The sequence below is a fragment of the Megascapheus bottae genome, chromosome 10, assembly GCF_031878675.1.
Source record: "Megascapheus bottae isolate mThoBot1 chromosome 10, mThoBot2.hap1, whole genome shotgun sequence".
In the NCBI taxonomy this organism is placed as follows: domain Eukaryota; kingdom Metazoa; phylum Chordata; class Mammalia; order Rodentia; family Geomyidae; genus Megascapheus; species Megascapheus bottae.
Window position 1 is genome coordinate 63,215,669 of NC_143518.1, and position 17,067 is coordinate 63,232,735.

General features: G+C 40.6%; 2 protein-coding genes across 10 annotated transcripts in view; one reads left to right on the forward strand and one right to left on the reverse strand.

Annotated features, from left to right (window-relative positions):
- Window positions 1-11,669, reverse strand: part of Cep170 (centrosomal protein 170) — a 93,603-nt gene extending 81,934 nt beyond the window's left edge. For 5 of the 9 annotated variants that reach the window (XM_090341502.1, XM_090341500.1, XM_090341499.1 and 2 more), the window contains exon 1: window positions 11,508-11,667. The gene's annotated coding sequence lies outside the window, so the exon portion shown is untranslated. Of the gene's footprint in view, window positions 1-11,507 lie in introns of all 9 variants that reach the window. The other 4 variants (XM_090341501.1, XM_090341492.1, XM_090341493.1 and 1 more) reach the window with 2 other exon arrangements.
- Window positions 11,670-12,364: 695 nt separating this feature from the next.
- The window catches only part of Sdccag8 (SHH signaling and ciliogenesis regulator SDCCAG8), a 188,973-nt gene continuing 184,270 nt past the window's right edge, over window positions 12,365-17,067 (forward strand). Inside the window, exon 1 of the mRNA XM_090341503.1 lies at window positions 12,365-12,653. Within this exon, the coding sequence (XP_090197629.1) occupies window positions 12,587-12,653 (67 nt within the window). The 5' untranslated portion in view covers window positions 12,365-12,586. The remainder of the gene's footprint in view (window positions 12,654-17,067) is intronic.

Consider the following 17,067-nt stretch of genomic DNA (forward strand, 5'->3'; position numbering starts at 1 on the left):
CAAACACAAAAAAACAGAAAAAAGGATGACATTGTAGCTTAGGGCAGTGCTCTTTAGGCTGGATGGTCAGAGGGAATGTCTGAGAAATTGACATGCTTAGAATACTTGCAAAATTCATCTTTGCTGTATCATTAACTTGATCTGGGACAGATAATGAAATGTTCTCCTGGGAAAACTGGTTTGTTTCTATCCCTGCCCTCTTCTGTACATCTGAACAGTTACTCCCAAAAAATAAATTCACAGCTGTGCTTGTTTTGGATTTCTACCAAGATTTATACTCCATGCTAATGTGAACAAATTCAGCACTGGGGAAAATTATGTGCTCATATAGTCATGATAATTTTGGAATAATTGTTTTAGAGTGCTTCAACTTTTTACCTTTATCATCTGTCATACACACAATTTTTTTACAAAGTAGTTAAAATGAATGTATCAATAAGAAATGGAATTTACAGTTGAAACCTGTAATAGCATTAATGCTAAAAAAATTGCTTCTCATAAAAAAGTGAACGTGACCACTTATTCCATATCAGCATGGCAGTTTTACAATTCTTAAAAAACAGATTTGATGAAACTAACAATGTAATGAAACATTTTTCATAAAAACATTGAAATAAAATGCTTAAAGAAATTATTTTAGGGGAAAAAAGTTACACCAGGACTGGCAAAAAGAAATTCCTTTTATAAAGACATCACAAATGTACGCTGCTGTATAATATGTTGCTCATCATTAGCTTAAACTATGAAAATTTTATTACTTACAGACAAATTATAATGTTTACAAATAGCTTTATATTTCCCCAATGCAAGACGATGGAAATGTTCTATGTTGCATAGTCTTATAAGTTGACCACAAGCCACATGTTAACTATTGAATACTTGAAATACGCAACTGAGATTTGTATTTTATTTAATTTTAATTAATTTGAACATGCAAGCTTACACATGGTTAGTGTGTACTCTAACGCTATACAAATAGAAACCCACAGTTATTTACAATCAAGATGGCTTGGTAGAAAACGTGCTTTGTCTAACTAAATGAGAAAGGTAGCATCAGGATGATTTACAAAAAAAAAAAACTAGTTAACAATTAAGTCTTACTTTTTGGTTAAAATTTTTCAATAAGCACTTCAACTGTTATTGAATTTTTAAGTCTATTCTTTCAGAATACTTTGTTATCCTCATTGAAATATCAGGTTTGTCCTTCCCAGAATACCATGAGGCATGTAAAAATTCACTGAGTACATTCTGGAGTGTGATTATTTCTAATAAAGTGCAATACATGAATTCTGTCAGTGAAGATCACCTCCAGGCATAACTAGCCTGAAGAATTCAGATATACATACCATTTTCTTTGGGAAAAAAAAAACTTCTGTAATTTGTAGAATAAAAAGTAGTTATAATAGCTAAAAGATTCCTGGTATCATCAGTGTGACATGAGGAAACAATGCAAATGTCTATGTATGGACTATTTTTTTTTCAAAGTGAGATAATGTAACAATTTCCTAAATTTCCTAAATTGTGTTAACTATTATAGACAATATAGAGATGGTTTAAAACATACTGGGGGATGTGGATAGGTTTTATGCAAATACTATCCTTTTTTTTTGACTGTAAAAGTTTTATTATTGCAAAAGTGATGTACTGAGTGGTTACAGTTATGTAAGTCAGGTAAAGAGTATATTTCTTTCTAGACACTGTCACCCCTTCCCTTTCTGTCTCCCACTATGCATTTGAAAGAACTGGGTATCCAATAATTTAATCTTCCTTGAATCCTGATGGGATGATGAGGACAGAGCCCAAGATCTAATCTATGCTACGTACAGACTCAGTCATTGAGCCCTCATCTGCCATATTTTTACTACTGCCTCAAAAAGCTTCCTACCAAAAGCCATCTATTTATAACCAATGTTTGTTTTTTCACCAAAATAAGTATTTTATACTTTACGCCATATCATCAAGTAGGTTCCATTTCCCCATCCTATGGTTTCCTCTTGTCAGTGTTTTAGATGGCTGCCTTGAATTCAAGAGTGCTAATCAGCTTGTAAGATTTGAGTTTGTACATTTTCTTTTTTCATGTAACATTTTATAAACATTTATGCAATACCATCCATAGAAAAGTCTGTTAAAACAGAAACATTCTTGTTGATCTACTTAAAAAAAAAAAAAGAAAGAAAGAAAAACAGAAGCAAAAAAATCCAGTATGTGGGCTTTCTTACTTTTTTACTGTCTTCACTTTCATTATTTAGACACTGTTTAGAAGTAAAAAGAGAGTTCAAGATTGGAGGAAAGTGCTATCTCAAAGCTTGGTTTTTCTTTCCCTCTCCTAGTATCAGGCCTTTTGCTCTACTCCCAATTCTATAAAATGATATGCAAAACTGACTTGGACATGGAATACACAGGATGTAAAAATGATTTCTACGGTCAGAATGAAAAGTATTTTTCTCACTATAGTCAACACAGTTCTTTAACAATAACATTGATGAGATAATACCACATTTGGAAAAATAAGGTAAGATCCCTATCTGTAATTATCAATCTCATTTGGTCATCACAATAAACCTCTAAGGTGGTTTCTCTACTATTACTACTTTTAATTTATAAATAAAACAGAGCTGAGATTAAACAACACAGTCAATACCACACAACAGTAATACTATGTCAGTTCCTGATAAATTTTTATGAACTTTACAGCCTTCCTGTTGAAATTTCAGTAGCAGCCACTGGCCATGTACAAAGGAAACCACAGTGACCTATTTATGAATACAACTTTGCTCAGGCTTTTAGATTTAGGAATTTCCAGAGAAGAATAATCGAAAATTCCTGTTGATAAACCAGAATGAAGAGCTTTCTCAGAGACCACTGACAAATACACCTTTCTTAACAATAATTCAGATAACTGGGCACAGTGGCTCACGCCTGTAATCCTAGCTACTCAGGAGGCTGACATCTGAGGATCCTGGTCCAAAGCCAGCCCAGGCACTAAAGACCGTGAGACTCTTATCTGGAATTAACCACTAGAAAACCGGAAGTGGTGCTGTGGCTCAAGGGGTAGAGTGGAAGCCTTAAGATGAAGAGCTCAGGGACAGCGCCTAGGCCAGTGTCCAAGCACCATGACCATGACCACCACCAACAACAAAAAGAATAATTCAGGTGATTATAGTGATGGAGGTGACTTACCTACCAGTCCTTCTCTAAAAGTACTTCCTTTTTTGGCTTCTGGGGCACTCTTTCTAGTTTCTTCATACCTTTCTGCTATCTTTCAGTCTTTCCTGATGGCTTCTTTTGCTACTTTTTCAATGGAATCAGGTCTCAATCCCTTAAAGCCTCTTCTCAAGTCTACAGGTAGCATTTAAAAATCTGTCTTCAACCTGAATGTCACCTCTGAAAGTTTATATATCGCATTGCCTACTTGATATTTCCTCTTGGATGTAAAAACAATTTCTACAGTCAGAATGAAAAGTATTTTTCTCACTACAGCCAATAGAGTTCTTTAAAACTAACACTAATGAGATATTCCTAAACAATCTGAAACAATCACCATGGTTGTCCGCTCTAAACAATGTCCTAAGTCTATAGCAGTCTAATCATTCCTTAGCTCATTTCTCCTGCACCCCTGTAACTTGCTATCCATGAAAAGAGCCAGAGCCATCCTTCAAAAAGCTTTCAGTGAACTCTATCAGCACTTACAGTTAACCAATAAACTCTTTACCCATTCTCAATTGCTACTCTTCTCTTTGCTTACTTACCAAACTCCAATCAACTGTAGCCTCTACTCTCTGAATTCATTCAGCCATCCATATGAATAGAAATTCTTCACTTAGTTACACAGAGAATAATCTCCACCTAGATACATACATGTATTGTCAACTTTTCCAGTATAAATGTGCTAAATATTATCTGACAGAAGATAGGAGGGGAAGGAGGGAGAGGAAGATGCTCCCAACCACATGAAAATAACAGATGTAGAGGCAATCTTTTCTGTGAATGAGGAAAGAAGATTTAAGAACACCTGTTTATTTGCATTTGCTTGAACTGAAGGATCTAAAAAAATAAGTTACTTATTGGATCAGGAAAAAAGGTCACTGGGTCACTTAATACAAAGAATAGGAGTGGAAGGAATTTCATTTTGTCTTTTAAGAAAAATGAAATTTTTTTGTTGCAGCAACTTCACTGAAAGTGAAAAGAATAGACTCTCAGTTGAGAGGGGTTTCAAAAAGTGGACCTTTTGAATCATTTGACTGTATCAACCCCCGCCCCGTAGACAAAAAAAAAAATGCAGTTTTCCATCTTTCACTCTTACTCTGAATAATTTTTCTGCACAGCATCTATTTCTACTTAACTTTAACTTTGTATCTAGAATATGTAATTTTACATAGCACTCAACAAAGATGTTTCCTTTTCTTTTTCTTTTGGTGGTATTGGGCTTTGAACTCAGGGCCTCACTTGATCCAGGTCCCCACCCCTGAGGTCTTGCTTGCTGCCTAGTTTTTAGGTTTCTTGTTGTTGCTAGGTCATAAGTATGAAGCACAGTGTCCAGCTTCTCTATGGAGATGGGAGTCTTAAGAGACTTTTCTGGCTAGCCTCGACTGGAACTGTGTCTGTCCTCTGAGATTCTGTTTCCTGCATAGCTTGAACTGTCAGTAATGTACCACTATGCCCAGCTGTGAGTTGGAAAGGTTGTTATGAACTTTTTTGCCTAGGCTGGCCTTGATCCTCTTCCTGACCTCACCCTCGCAAGTAGCTAGGATTATAGGTATGTGCTACTTGATGATTAGCTAGCATGCACTAAACTTGAAAAAAAAAATTCCCTCCAAGCTTTTAATTTCATCCAGGTCCTTCACTATTAAGAGAATGTAACAGTTTTGTTCTTAACCTTATATAATAATGTGATTATATATCACCTACTAAACTTTAATTTCATCCAAAGTTAAAAGAATTTTTAACTATTAGAGGATACAAGAATATTATTCTTAAATAAAACAAAGCTATACAAATGATTTTCACTATCTTTGTATCACATCCCTCCCACTCCCCCAGTATGATTTGTTTATATAACATTTGTTCTATTTATAAGTCTGCATGGTTTTGTCCTGGGCTATATCCAGTAGGCCACCAGGATGAAGACATTAGAGATCTGGCTTGTTAAATTTATAAATGTCAAAAGGGCAGGAAGGGAAGCTAATCCCTTGGATGACAATCATGACTCAAAAAGATCTCAATAAATTTGACTGTGGCTACATTCAACAAGATGAGAAACAGTGGAGAATAAAGGTAAACTATGGTTTCAAAATATAATTTAAACAGAATGGGAGAGATCTAAGTAAATGAGTACTTCTTAATAATTTTTTCTAAAACCAAGGTGGGAACCATCATAAGGTGCTTCTAATCTGTGATTTAATACTAAAACCTTGGGCGTGGTGGCTCACACCACTAATCCTAGCTACTTAGGAGGCTGAGATCTAAGCCAGCCCGGGCACAAAAGTCTGTGAGACTCTTATCTCCAATTCAACACCAGAAACTGGAAGTGGCACTGTGGCTCAAGTGGGAGAGCATTAGCTTTGAGCTGAAGAGCTCTGGGACAGTGGCCAGGCCCAGAGTTCAAGCTCCATGGCCAACCAAAAGCAAAAACAAACCAAAAAGAAACACCAAAGCAAAATAAAAAAATGACAACATCAAAAGAAGCTTACTACTTGCTAAAAATATAATTTCATAAACATGATAGCTCCTGTTTAAAATCATAGTTACTGGGGAGGCTGAGATTTGAGAATTAAAGTTCAAAGCCTGCCTCAGCAGAAGAGTCAGTAAAATTCTTATCTCCAATTAGCCAGTAAAGAGCAAGAAGTGTGGCTCAAGTAAAACACTAGCCTTGAGCAAAAAAGCCAAGCAAAAGTGTGAGGCCCAATTCCCAGTACCAGCACATACACACAGGAAGTAGATTTCCACTAGAGAAGCATAAGCAGAGAATCTAAAGAAAAAAAAAATCCCTAAATACATAAATTTAACTTGGAAAGCCACAGAACACTTTTCTCCTCATTGTTTTTGCTAAGAAGTAGGAAAGACATTCTTTAGACTGTAAACCCTAGTGTATGGCTAGAAATAAGAGACAATTTCAGGGCTGGGAGTTTGGCCTAGTGGTAGAGTGCTTGCCTAGCATGCATGAAGACCCGGGTTCAATTCCTCAGTACCACATACATAGAAAAAAGCCAGAAGTAGTGCTGAGGCTCAAGTGGTAGACCTCTAGCCTTGAGAAAGTCCAAGGACAGTGCTCAGGCTCAAGCCCAGGACTGGCAAAAAAAAAAAAAAAAAAAGAGAGAGAGACAATTTCAGTACACTCTGCATTCAGGCCATAACTACAAAACAAAAAATATAGAAACTAGATCATAATAAAGAATAGCATTGACCAAAGTGACTGGCTCCAATTACAGAGGTAAGAAAGGCAAAGGAAATCATAGTATATGAAGTTGCAATATTTAATAAGGTAAGAAGTATTAGTAGAAAGCTAATATACTGAAGGGAAAAACATTCTAGTGATAAAACTGCTACAAATGGGAAGAAGTTGAGCAGAAAAACAGTACCAGCTTAATTTAAGTAAGGTTTTGTAACAGGGATGCCTTTGCTCCCCTTGAAGGAACCAAACAATTGGACCAACTCAGATTATGTTCATTGCCTGTTCAGAGTCCTTCCTAGTTTATCTTACATACCAGGAACAAAACCTTTGCTACTGAAAAGAAAGGACAGAAACTTAGCTGCCCCCCAAGTAATGATGATACTCTTGAGTCAGCAAAAACCTAGTGGAAGCCAATGCTCAATCAGCACACAGTCAGACCAATACTATGTGACTATGCTTGCTTCTGCTTCCCCTACCTTCCTCTTTCCTCTACAGAACCTTAGGACTATGACCAGTAACCACAAAGACAGGACCCTGGGATCCTTCCCAGAGTAGCCATCGGAAATAATTCTTTCTTGCTTCATCACCAGTCACTACTCTTAAGTTGACAGATAGCTGAATCTAGTCTGTTGGCAAGCCATCAGTCCTAATGCTCTAGTAACATTTTTTTTTTTCATTAACCTAAATGGGCTTTCTCTCATGCTCAGGGAAAGAATCACGATGAAGCCACATTCAAAAACATCTCTGGAGCAGAGGAAGGAGGAGGAACAGTGACAGAGGGGGTGAGTCTGATCATAGTATATTGTATGCATCCACGGACATGTCAAAACAAAATCCCCTTGATTGATCAAAAAAAAAAAATTCCTGAAGAGAAAAGTATCAGGAATAGTAGTGGGTTGCAAGTTGTATGAGCAACTTGTAAAGTTTCTTCCAATTCTAACTTTGAATCAGAGGAAGAGAGTAAGTATTTGCCCATTTAACTTCTAATGAAAGATGGGTAGAAACTTGGCTTTGGTCAAAACCAGAAAGGTTCAATTATAACTTGGTAATATGCCACAGAAACAATATGCCACAGAAACTTATTCAGTAGCTTTCGTGTCTAAAATCTGTTCAACTTCAAATGTGTATAACATACATAAATAATGACTCGTTTTTTGCTATGTCTGACTTGTTTTTAGATCTATGCTTTTTGAGAGATTCTTTCCCACTTCTATGTAATACTTATTGGTATATAAGTAATTTTTATGACATTTCCTTTAATCTTTTCTTTTTTCAGTTTCTTTTTTTTTACCTTTGATATAAAAGTAGGCTTTGCATATGTATTAGCTATTCTTTCATGTTGGCTTTCATGTATAATTATTTCAACCAAACTGGCCATAACCAGTTTGATTAGCAACTTATTTTCTTATTCTTTTAAATTTTTTGTTATTATAAAGGTAATATACAGAAGTTACAGTTACATAAGTCAGGTAATGAGTACATCTCTTTTTGGACAATGCCCCTCTCTCCCCCCTGCAAACTATAGTTTATTTTCAATAAAATAGTGAGAACCACTGCTGTATATGTTCACTCTTTGTCCTCCCATTTCTGTGCCTTTCCTTTCTTATTATTCTTTTTATACTTCAAAATATCTAACTTGTTGCTGAACACACTCCTCACAATATATTTAAGTAAATAAATCCCATTTAACAAAGGGTGGTTATTATCACAAATTCCCATGACTAACAAGTTTAATTTTTAAAAAGATGATCTGAGTTTTCCTCATTAAGCATAAACCTAATTTTTACCAAAACAGATGAATGTTAATGATCACAATGTTACATCACCTGAATGCTAAAATAGGACACTGAAGAATACTTATTATTCCATCCAAAATAATTTTACAATAACATGGGATTGACCAATAAAATACATCTGAATTCTGACTGAATATGTCACATATATAGTTCACAGAGTATGTTCAAGTTGGTTGAAATAAGTTCTACAGAAAATGCCTAATACAACTTAAAAAGAGTCTTCTCTGAAGAAGAAACAAAAATGGCCTATAGACACATGAAGAAATGCTCCACATCTCTGGTCATAAACGAAATGCAAATCAAAACAACTCTAAAGATTTTACCTCACTCCAATTAGAATGGCCAGGATCAAGAAAACTAATAACAACAGATGCTAGAGGGGATGTGGCCAGGAGGGATCACTACTACACTGTTGGTGGCAGTGCAAACTCGTTCAACCACTATGGAAAGCAATATGGCGGTTCCTCAAAAGACTAAACATAGAGCTCCCCTATGACCCAGCAATTCCACTACTTGGCATTTACCCAATCGTCCAGAAACAAGGGCATACTAAATCCACTAGCACAATGATGTTCATTGCAGCACTATTTACCATAGCAAAGATATGGAACCAACCCAGATGTCCCTCAGTTGATGAGTGGATCAACAAGATGTGGTATTTATACACAATGGAATTCTATGCTGCTGTCAGAAAGAATGACATCGCCCCATTTGTAAGGAAATGGAAAGACTTAGAAAAAAATCATATTAAGTGAAGTAAGCCAGACTCAAAGGAACATAAGCCCAATAGTCTCCCTCATTTGTCATAATCAGTAGAAACCTTGGGCTCTCCTAGCAGAGATTTACAATAGAACAAAATCTAGAGACATTAGGCCAAACAGTAAGACACTAAATGTAAGGACCTCCAGGATAAGGAAATAAAAGCCATATAATGAGTGACTGTTGTCCTTAATGTACTATGTCATCTCTCATCTCTTTTGCCATCCCTTGGTTATCTCATATTGTTACAATATTTCACCTTGTTATCTGATATATTTTATATGTGCTTAATTGGTTATTTGAAATTGGATAGGGAAGGGGGGAAATCAAACTAAGCGGGGGAGGGAAATGGGGACCATGTCATGAGAAAGGGTATCAATGTTTGTGAAGTTATACACCTTCTATCTGGTGAATATAATGTAACCCTTCTATCAATCACAATAAAAAATTATATTAAAAAAGAAAATGCCTAATACAGTAAAGTATAGCATTAAAAGGCTAAAATCACACAGGTCAACATCAAGAAACATTTTATTGTGAAACCAGCATAATTTAAAAAATAAAGCTATGTTTTCTCAAATGTAAACCCTGGTTTAAGTTGAAAGTCATATATATATATATAATTTGTTAATTGAAGAAAGATGAATATTATGACTTCTGTCTTGTGGACATTTTAAGTTTGCAATAATTTGGTTACTACTAAGTGGTGGAAGCCTTCCAGTAGATAGTTTTTTAAGAAAAGCACAAATTAAGAACATCTTTCTTTAAGTTACTTTGTAAAACTACATATTCTACTTCACAAAGACAAAGACTACTTCAACACAACTATGTGAATCAAGTTCAAGGATATCAACAACTTACTGTATCAGCATAGCTTTCCCTACAATTTTACAAATGCAAGACTAGAGGAGACAGACCTATGTTTCATTTGGCTATGTTTTCTCAATAGTCTGGCTTGCAAAACTTTCAAACTTTGTCTTCCTCTGTCTCTGCCAAGTACACTTAAGACTATCTATCCTGTGGCAGGGAAGAAGGGTGCTGCCTGTAATCCAGACCCCAGGGAGGCTGAAGTAGCAGGATCGTGAGTTGGGAGGCTAGCCGGGACTACAAGGTACAAACTGTGCCCCAAATGAACAAAAAGAACAAGACAAACAACACCAACAAAAACCAGACTAAATTTCAAACTTCTACAGTACTTACAATGTCAAGAAGAACTAAGGGCACTTTAGTTCCTTAAAAAAAAAAAAAAGAAGAAGAAAAGAAAGAAAGAAAAAGAAACCCAGGTTGGGTTGAAGCCACACGTTCCAGAGGCGAATCCCCCAAATCTGTGAAGCATAACTAGGTAGGATTATATGAGAGAAGTTGTAGTAGAGACTGTATCACCCACAGTAACTCTCAGTTCGCCCATTATTCTTCCACCTGCCCCTCCCCTTTCTCCTCCATCCTCTCTTCCGCTTGCTTAAAGCAGAAACGTCAGCAAAGGACTGTTAAGCATTGAAAGCCTCATTTTCAAATCATTTTAAAAGATGCCTTTCCAACCAAATATACCCATTGCTTTTTAACAAATTCCCCTCAGATGGCTGCATTTTCATGAACAGAATAAAAAAAAATAAACTGCAGAAACAGAAAGAGGCCAGACCTATTTTTTTTTAATTGTTTTGATTGCTTAGATAACGAAAGGGAAAGATGTTTCCTAACCTATTCCCTTAGGAACAAGAACGGATTCGATGGGGGGGGGGGGGAGGAAAATAATGATTGTGCTGCTTCATTTCCCTGCTGCACAACAGCCTGTCAGCCCCATTCCTCCTTCTGTCTTCCACGTCACTTAGCAATCTTGCATCGATCACCTTGATCTCTGCCTTCTTTACATTCTTGAAAAATACACCAGTAAAGCTCTGGCTGGAAGGCAGGGAACGGGAGCAGGAGGTTCCGGATCTAAATCCGTCTTCCCGCCCAGTGTTAAGCAGCTGCTATGTATTTTCCGCCCCCCAACCCCCCGAGCATAAAATAGCAGAGAACTGTACCGAACCCTACACGGGAGTCTTAGGACAATGCAGCCGCCAGGAGACCCCGTGTCTCCCCCGGCCTCGCGTGCGAGGCGCGGCCTCCCGGCGGGGTGCGTGACGCCGGGGCGCCCGGGGCCCGGTCCTCCGACCGCGCGGACGCCGGCCGTACGAAAGGGCCGGGCGCCGGGGTGGTGGCCGGCGTCCGGGACAATTCCTTTCCGCAGCCGCCGCAGCGGCGCGGCGCCCGCGCCCCGCACGCAGGGCCACGGCCGAGGGGGCGCCGCACAAAGCGCGGGCCGAGCCCCGGGCCGCCCCACCCGCCCCGCCCCGAGCGCGGGGCGTCCGGAGGGGACCCGCAGGGTCGCGGCCCGGCCGGGCGGGGCGGGGTGGGGGAAGGGAGCGCGGCCCTCCCGGGCCGGCCGGGGGCCCCGGGGTGGCGACCGCGCGGAGCGTCCGGGCCGCGCCCCCCGCCCGCCCGCCATCCCGGAGGAGGAGGAGGAGGACGACGACGAGAGGCAGCGGCGGCCGCCGGGAGCCACCGGGCGCATCACTTACCCCTCGCCGTGGAGAGGGACCGGACGGGGAGGCGGGGCGTGTCGCGTCCCGTGAGTCGCCGGCGCGCCGTCCTCCCCCCACCCCGGCGGCGTCGTCGGCGTCGCCGCTATCGCCGCGGCCGGGTTCCGGGGCCTGAGGCTCCGCCGGGCAATAACGTTATTCCACACACGCCCCACACATAGCGGTAACGGCAGCGAGCGGCCGCGCAGTGCGCAGGCGCCGGGGACAGGGCGAGGAGCCAGGCCCGCTCCCTCCGCCTGCCGCGGCCCTGCGGAGCCCAGTGCGCAGGCGCCGGGCCCAGACAATGGAAGGGGGCTTCGCCGAGGGTCTCACCCCCGCGCTGCTCCGCTGCCCACTGCGCACGCGTGCCCAGGGCTGGCTCGAACAATAAGGCCCGTCCCGGCCTGGGCCCGGGCCCCCGAGCGAGGACTGCTGCAGCTCCCGCTGGAGGCTGGCTGGCGGGGCTCCGGAGGACTGCGGGGCCGGCCGTCTTCACGGCCGGGCTGTGGGGAACATTCGGAAATCCTTGTTGTGGAGGATTTGGCTGTTTGGACAGACAGCGCAACTAGACTAGGGCTCCGGCGCTTGTGATGGGCGTTCTCGAGGGGCCTCCGGGGACAGCTGCGTGGCCGCACTCCGGGAAGCGTCAGAGCCGCCCGAGGGCGAGCCCGGTCCGTCCCCCCGCCGGTGGTCCGGTCTTCAGGAGGACGGGTGGAAGGCGGGACTAGGCCAGGCTGTGCTGGAGGGAATTGGCGCGGCCTCCTCGCCCGTCTCCTAGCAACAGGCTTCGGCGACCCAACGCCAGTGCGGGGCCCGGAGCGTGGAGCCTCCTGGGAGTAGTAGTGTAGCCGGAAAGCCCCGCGTATCCTCAAGGCTGCTGGCCTCGAGCCTGCGGACTACAACTCCCGACGTGCACCTCGAGGGCCAGTGGTTAGGAAGTGCCCCTGAGCTGGGTTCGGGACTCCGGGTCCCTGGGTGACAGCGGCGTTACAGAGCTGGCGGGCGTCGCTCGGTACTAGGCCTGGCCTCCGAGGGGCGTGCACTGGACTTTCCGCTGCACAACTCGCACCTCTGGGCCCATGGCGAAGTCCCCAGGGCACTCTGCCCTGGAGGAGAGTCTGGGGCAATACCAGCGGAGTCTCCGGGGTGAGTTGCCCCGGTACCCAGGGCGCAGCGGGCGGGAGCGGACAGGTGTCTTTCCTAACATCTTATTTTGGCTCCAGCCGGGCTGCCAAGGCAGGAGAATGCGGCCCACACGCTTTGGACTTGTTCTTAGGGTTAAGCTGTTTCCTCCGAGTCTCCCAGGTCTTGCCCTGATCTTGGGGATCCTTCTTAAGTGCCAGCCAAGATTCTTGGACCACCCAATGTCAGTTTTGTCTTGTTTCATACTCGGTGGTTAAATACAATCAGTTCCCAATTCCCACTTGCATATTCAAATCATGGAGTAGGGGGTCCAGTGTGACTTACAAGACCAGCGGCAGAACACGAGTCATTCTTGGGACATAGCCACTTCTATGGGTTGGGACTGGCTTCTTACGTACAGTGGATACTTTACAAATTACAACCACCTTATGAATATCCCCATTTTACACCCGGGGAGGCTAAAGCTCAGAGTGGTTAAGTTATATATAGGCCAAAGCCCACACTAACTGGTTAGTGATGAACCAGATATGCAATTCAGGCCGGTCATTCAAAGCCTATGTTTTCCTTCATTGATCAAGTCAAAGGTATTATTTCGTTATTTCAAATTTTCTCAGGTTAGTACTCATATGAATGATTAACTTGGAGAAGTGATATCTATATTTAAACGTTGCTATCTCCAACAATACATGTATCCTTTAGAAATGTCCATTCTTGATATATAGAAATTGTACGTTCTGGGCTATTAGAGAAACAAATGTGTAATGCACACAAAGCAGCAATTTTCAGACTTGTGACTATTGTTACCCATGGTAAAAAAAAGTCAAGACTGCTCAGCGTTGAAACACTCACCCAGTACTGAGAAACAAAACAAACAAAACGATTTTATGTGGGATACATCATGTAAACCAGAAGAAAAGCTTCAGGAAGGATTTTTTAAAATTGTAATACCATGTTTTCTATTCTGTTGTGTTTTGGTAACGTCCATAAGTTGTGACTAACAGTAAAAACTGAAATATTAAAACTCAAAAAATTCAGCACATATTCATTCAGTGCCTACTAGGTGTTAGTTTTACCAGGAATGAGAGTAAGGAATAAGATAAATTCCCTGTGTTGTAAAGTCTCCAGGTTCATGGGAAACAAAGATCAGAGGCAAAGTAATTACATATAACTGATAGCAAAGGTAAAGATCAATACTTGGTACATACATGCTCATTAATTTTTAGCTGCTGTGTATATTTGATACTTGCTGCAGTATGAAAATTTTGAGATTAATAAGTATGAATGACTACAAAGTTTATAAACTTTGTGGGATTTATGGTAGTGCTATAATTGTCAAAATTCTCAGTATTCGTACTATAAAAGTTAAAAGACTAGGTCTTAATTAGTATTTGTGTTGCAAGAACTTTACATATCGAAATAGCCACTTTTCATTTGGAAGCAAAGGCATTGTGCACAATGCTGTGAGTGAATATATTTACTCTTTTTAGTCTGTTAATTTTTTGTTTCTCTCCCTCTCTCCTTCTCCCTCTCCTTCTCTCCTCCTCCCCATCCTGGGGTTCAAATCCAGGACAATGCACTTCCTAATGAACAAGTCCTTTTCCACTGAGCTACATCCTAGCCCTTTATGTCTCTTTTGATCTTTCTTCTCTGACCTTATTTTATTTATTTATTTATTTACTTATTTATTTATTTTGCCAGTCTTGGGCTTGAGCTCAGGGCCTGAGCACTGACCTTGGATTTTCTTAAGGCTAGAACTCTACAACTTGAGCCTCAGCACCACTTTCTGCTTTTTTTTTTTTTTTTTCTCTATGTATGTGGTGCCGAGGAATCAAACCCTGGTCTTTGACATGCTAGCTAGGCAAGCACTCTACCACTAGGCCAAACTCCTGGCCTGTCTGACCTTATTTTAAATCTGAATGTATTCACTGTATGTACTAATTTAATAAAATTTTTGTGTTTCTGGTGATTGAACCCAGGATCTTGTGCATTCTAAGCAAGCATTCTTCCACTACCAACTTGATGTAATTTTTTTGGGAGGGGGAGTGGTGTCATGGGGCTTGAACTCTGCCTGGTCACTGTCTCTGAGCTTTTCAGCTCAAGGCTACCAGCCTTCCGATTTCTAGAGGTTAACTGGAGATAAGAGTCTCAGGTCCTTTTGTGCCCAGGCTATCTCTGAACTTTATCAGATCTCAGCCTCCTGAGTAGGTAGGAATACAGGCCGTGAGCCACCGCACCCTTGCGAACTTGATGTAATTTTATAGTAATATGTATAATGCCATTAATACTGAATTTAGTCATTACAAAGTTTTCAAAGTTAACACTTTACAATAAGTTTTAAATTGAAACTTAGTGCAATAACTACAAATTAGTCAAAAAATTTTACTAGTAGCAAATAAAGAAAAATGATAAACAATGAAATGCTTAGACAAAATTTTAATAATGAAACACAAAGTCAAATCTGACATTTTTATGGGTTTTTAGGATTTGTTATTTTTAGTAGCATTTTGTTTTTACATTTTAGTTAATATAAGACCTTCTAGAAATAAAATACAATGAATTCTGAATTTAAGCACATTTTTAAATAGCATAGTCTATTTAAAATAAAAAGCTGTGGCCGGGCGTGGTGGCTCATGCCAGTAATCCTAGCTACTCAGAAGGCTGAGATCTGAGGATCAAGGTTCAAAGCCAGCCCAGGCACAAAAGGACCTGAGACTCTTATCTCTAATTAGTCTCTATAAAAGAGGAAGTGGGGCTTGGCTCTAGGGTTGGACTGTATGTAGCCTTGAGCAGAAGAGCTCAGGGACAACGCCCAGGCCTAGGGGTAGGATAGTAGCCTTGAACTGAAGAGCTCATGGACAGCATCCAGGTGGAGTTCAAGCCCCATGACCCACAACAAAAATAAGATAATAATAAAATCAATAAAAATAAAAAGTTGTTCCTTAATAATCCAAGTATGGTAGATTTGGTATGTTGAGCCTCATTACTTTGTCCTAACAATTGTGTTGAAAAAATATTTTGCTTAATTCATACTTACAGAAGGCTAATAATGTGTTGGTCTTTCCTTACTTTTTTTTTATTTAGAGAGTACTTTATTCGCTTCTGTAATCCCATGGAAATAAGATCTTACATATTTAATACAGTATATTTACTCCTGTACAATGGAAAAAAATAAGTTTAACGTTTTAGTTATTTTATTTAACATTATAGCTGTTTTATTCCTGTGAAATTTTGCTAACTCAACACAGTAAGTTAGGATACTTTTTCAAAGTTGATAGCACAGCTGAAGTTTCTAAAACTTCACATATGTATGCATGCACCAACAAAAGTATTCTCAGACTTTTTTTTTCCACACAGGAATTTTTCGCTCCCTCCAAAGGTTTCTCCTTTTTTTGTTTGTTTGGAGTATCTGGCAATACTCACCACTCCATAAAAAAAGATTGTGTGTTCTCAGACATCAGATACTTTGGGTTGCCTGTGCCTTTTGCAAGAAATTGGAGAAATTAGCCAGGCATAGTAGATCATGCCTATAGTTTGAGCATTAGCAAGATTCAAACAGGATGATAAGTTTGAAGCCAGCCTGGACCAATAGCCAGACCCTATCTTAAGAAGAAAGGGAGAATAGGTTAGGTTAGGATAGGATAGGATAGGATAGAATAGAATAGAATAGAAACAGATGGGGAAAAGTCAAAGAAAACATTGATTCTGAAGGAAGAGACAGAAGGAGAGAGGGAAGGAGGAAATGGAAGAAAGACATGTAGAGAAGGAATGAAGAGTTGAAACAGAGGGAAGGAAGGAAGAATCAGAAGAGAGGAAAGGAGGGAAGGAAGGAAGGAAAGAAGGAAGGGAAGAGAGGAAGGAAGGAAGGAAAAGTTGGAGTAAAGCATGGTTCTCTTTCAAAGTGAGAGTTCTGACAGAAAACAGGAATGGGTTCGCTGCCTGGAAGATGGGTAATAGTATTCCAAATAGTATATGACCTGGAAGTTTCCAATGTAGTGAAGTGTAGGTTATGTCCTTGGTGTTGTGGGAGGCAAGGGGTTCAATTCAGGACTAGAAGTGATTTGGGAGTCTCCTGGCAGTATGATTAGATGTACCTTTACTCTATGGGGAGTAATCATTCAAAACCTACTGTGGCTGAGAAATATTTGTAATTGGGAAGAATGGTAATGCTCTCTAATTTGAGTGTACAGAGACATAGTTGGTAGCGGAACACTGTCTAAGGAGAGCAGGGCTCTGTGTTTTATCCCTAGCACCAACAAAATACATAAATTCATAAATGCATCATTTTACAAGTCAGGAGACATTCTTGACATGTTGGATCTTCACAGCTAGAGATGGAAGAGACTGCCACTGACATTCAATAAATAGAAACCTGGGATGATGCTAAACATACGTAATTGAATCCCTTTCAACAGAGTTA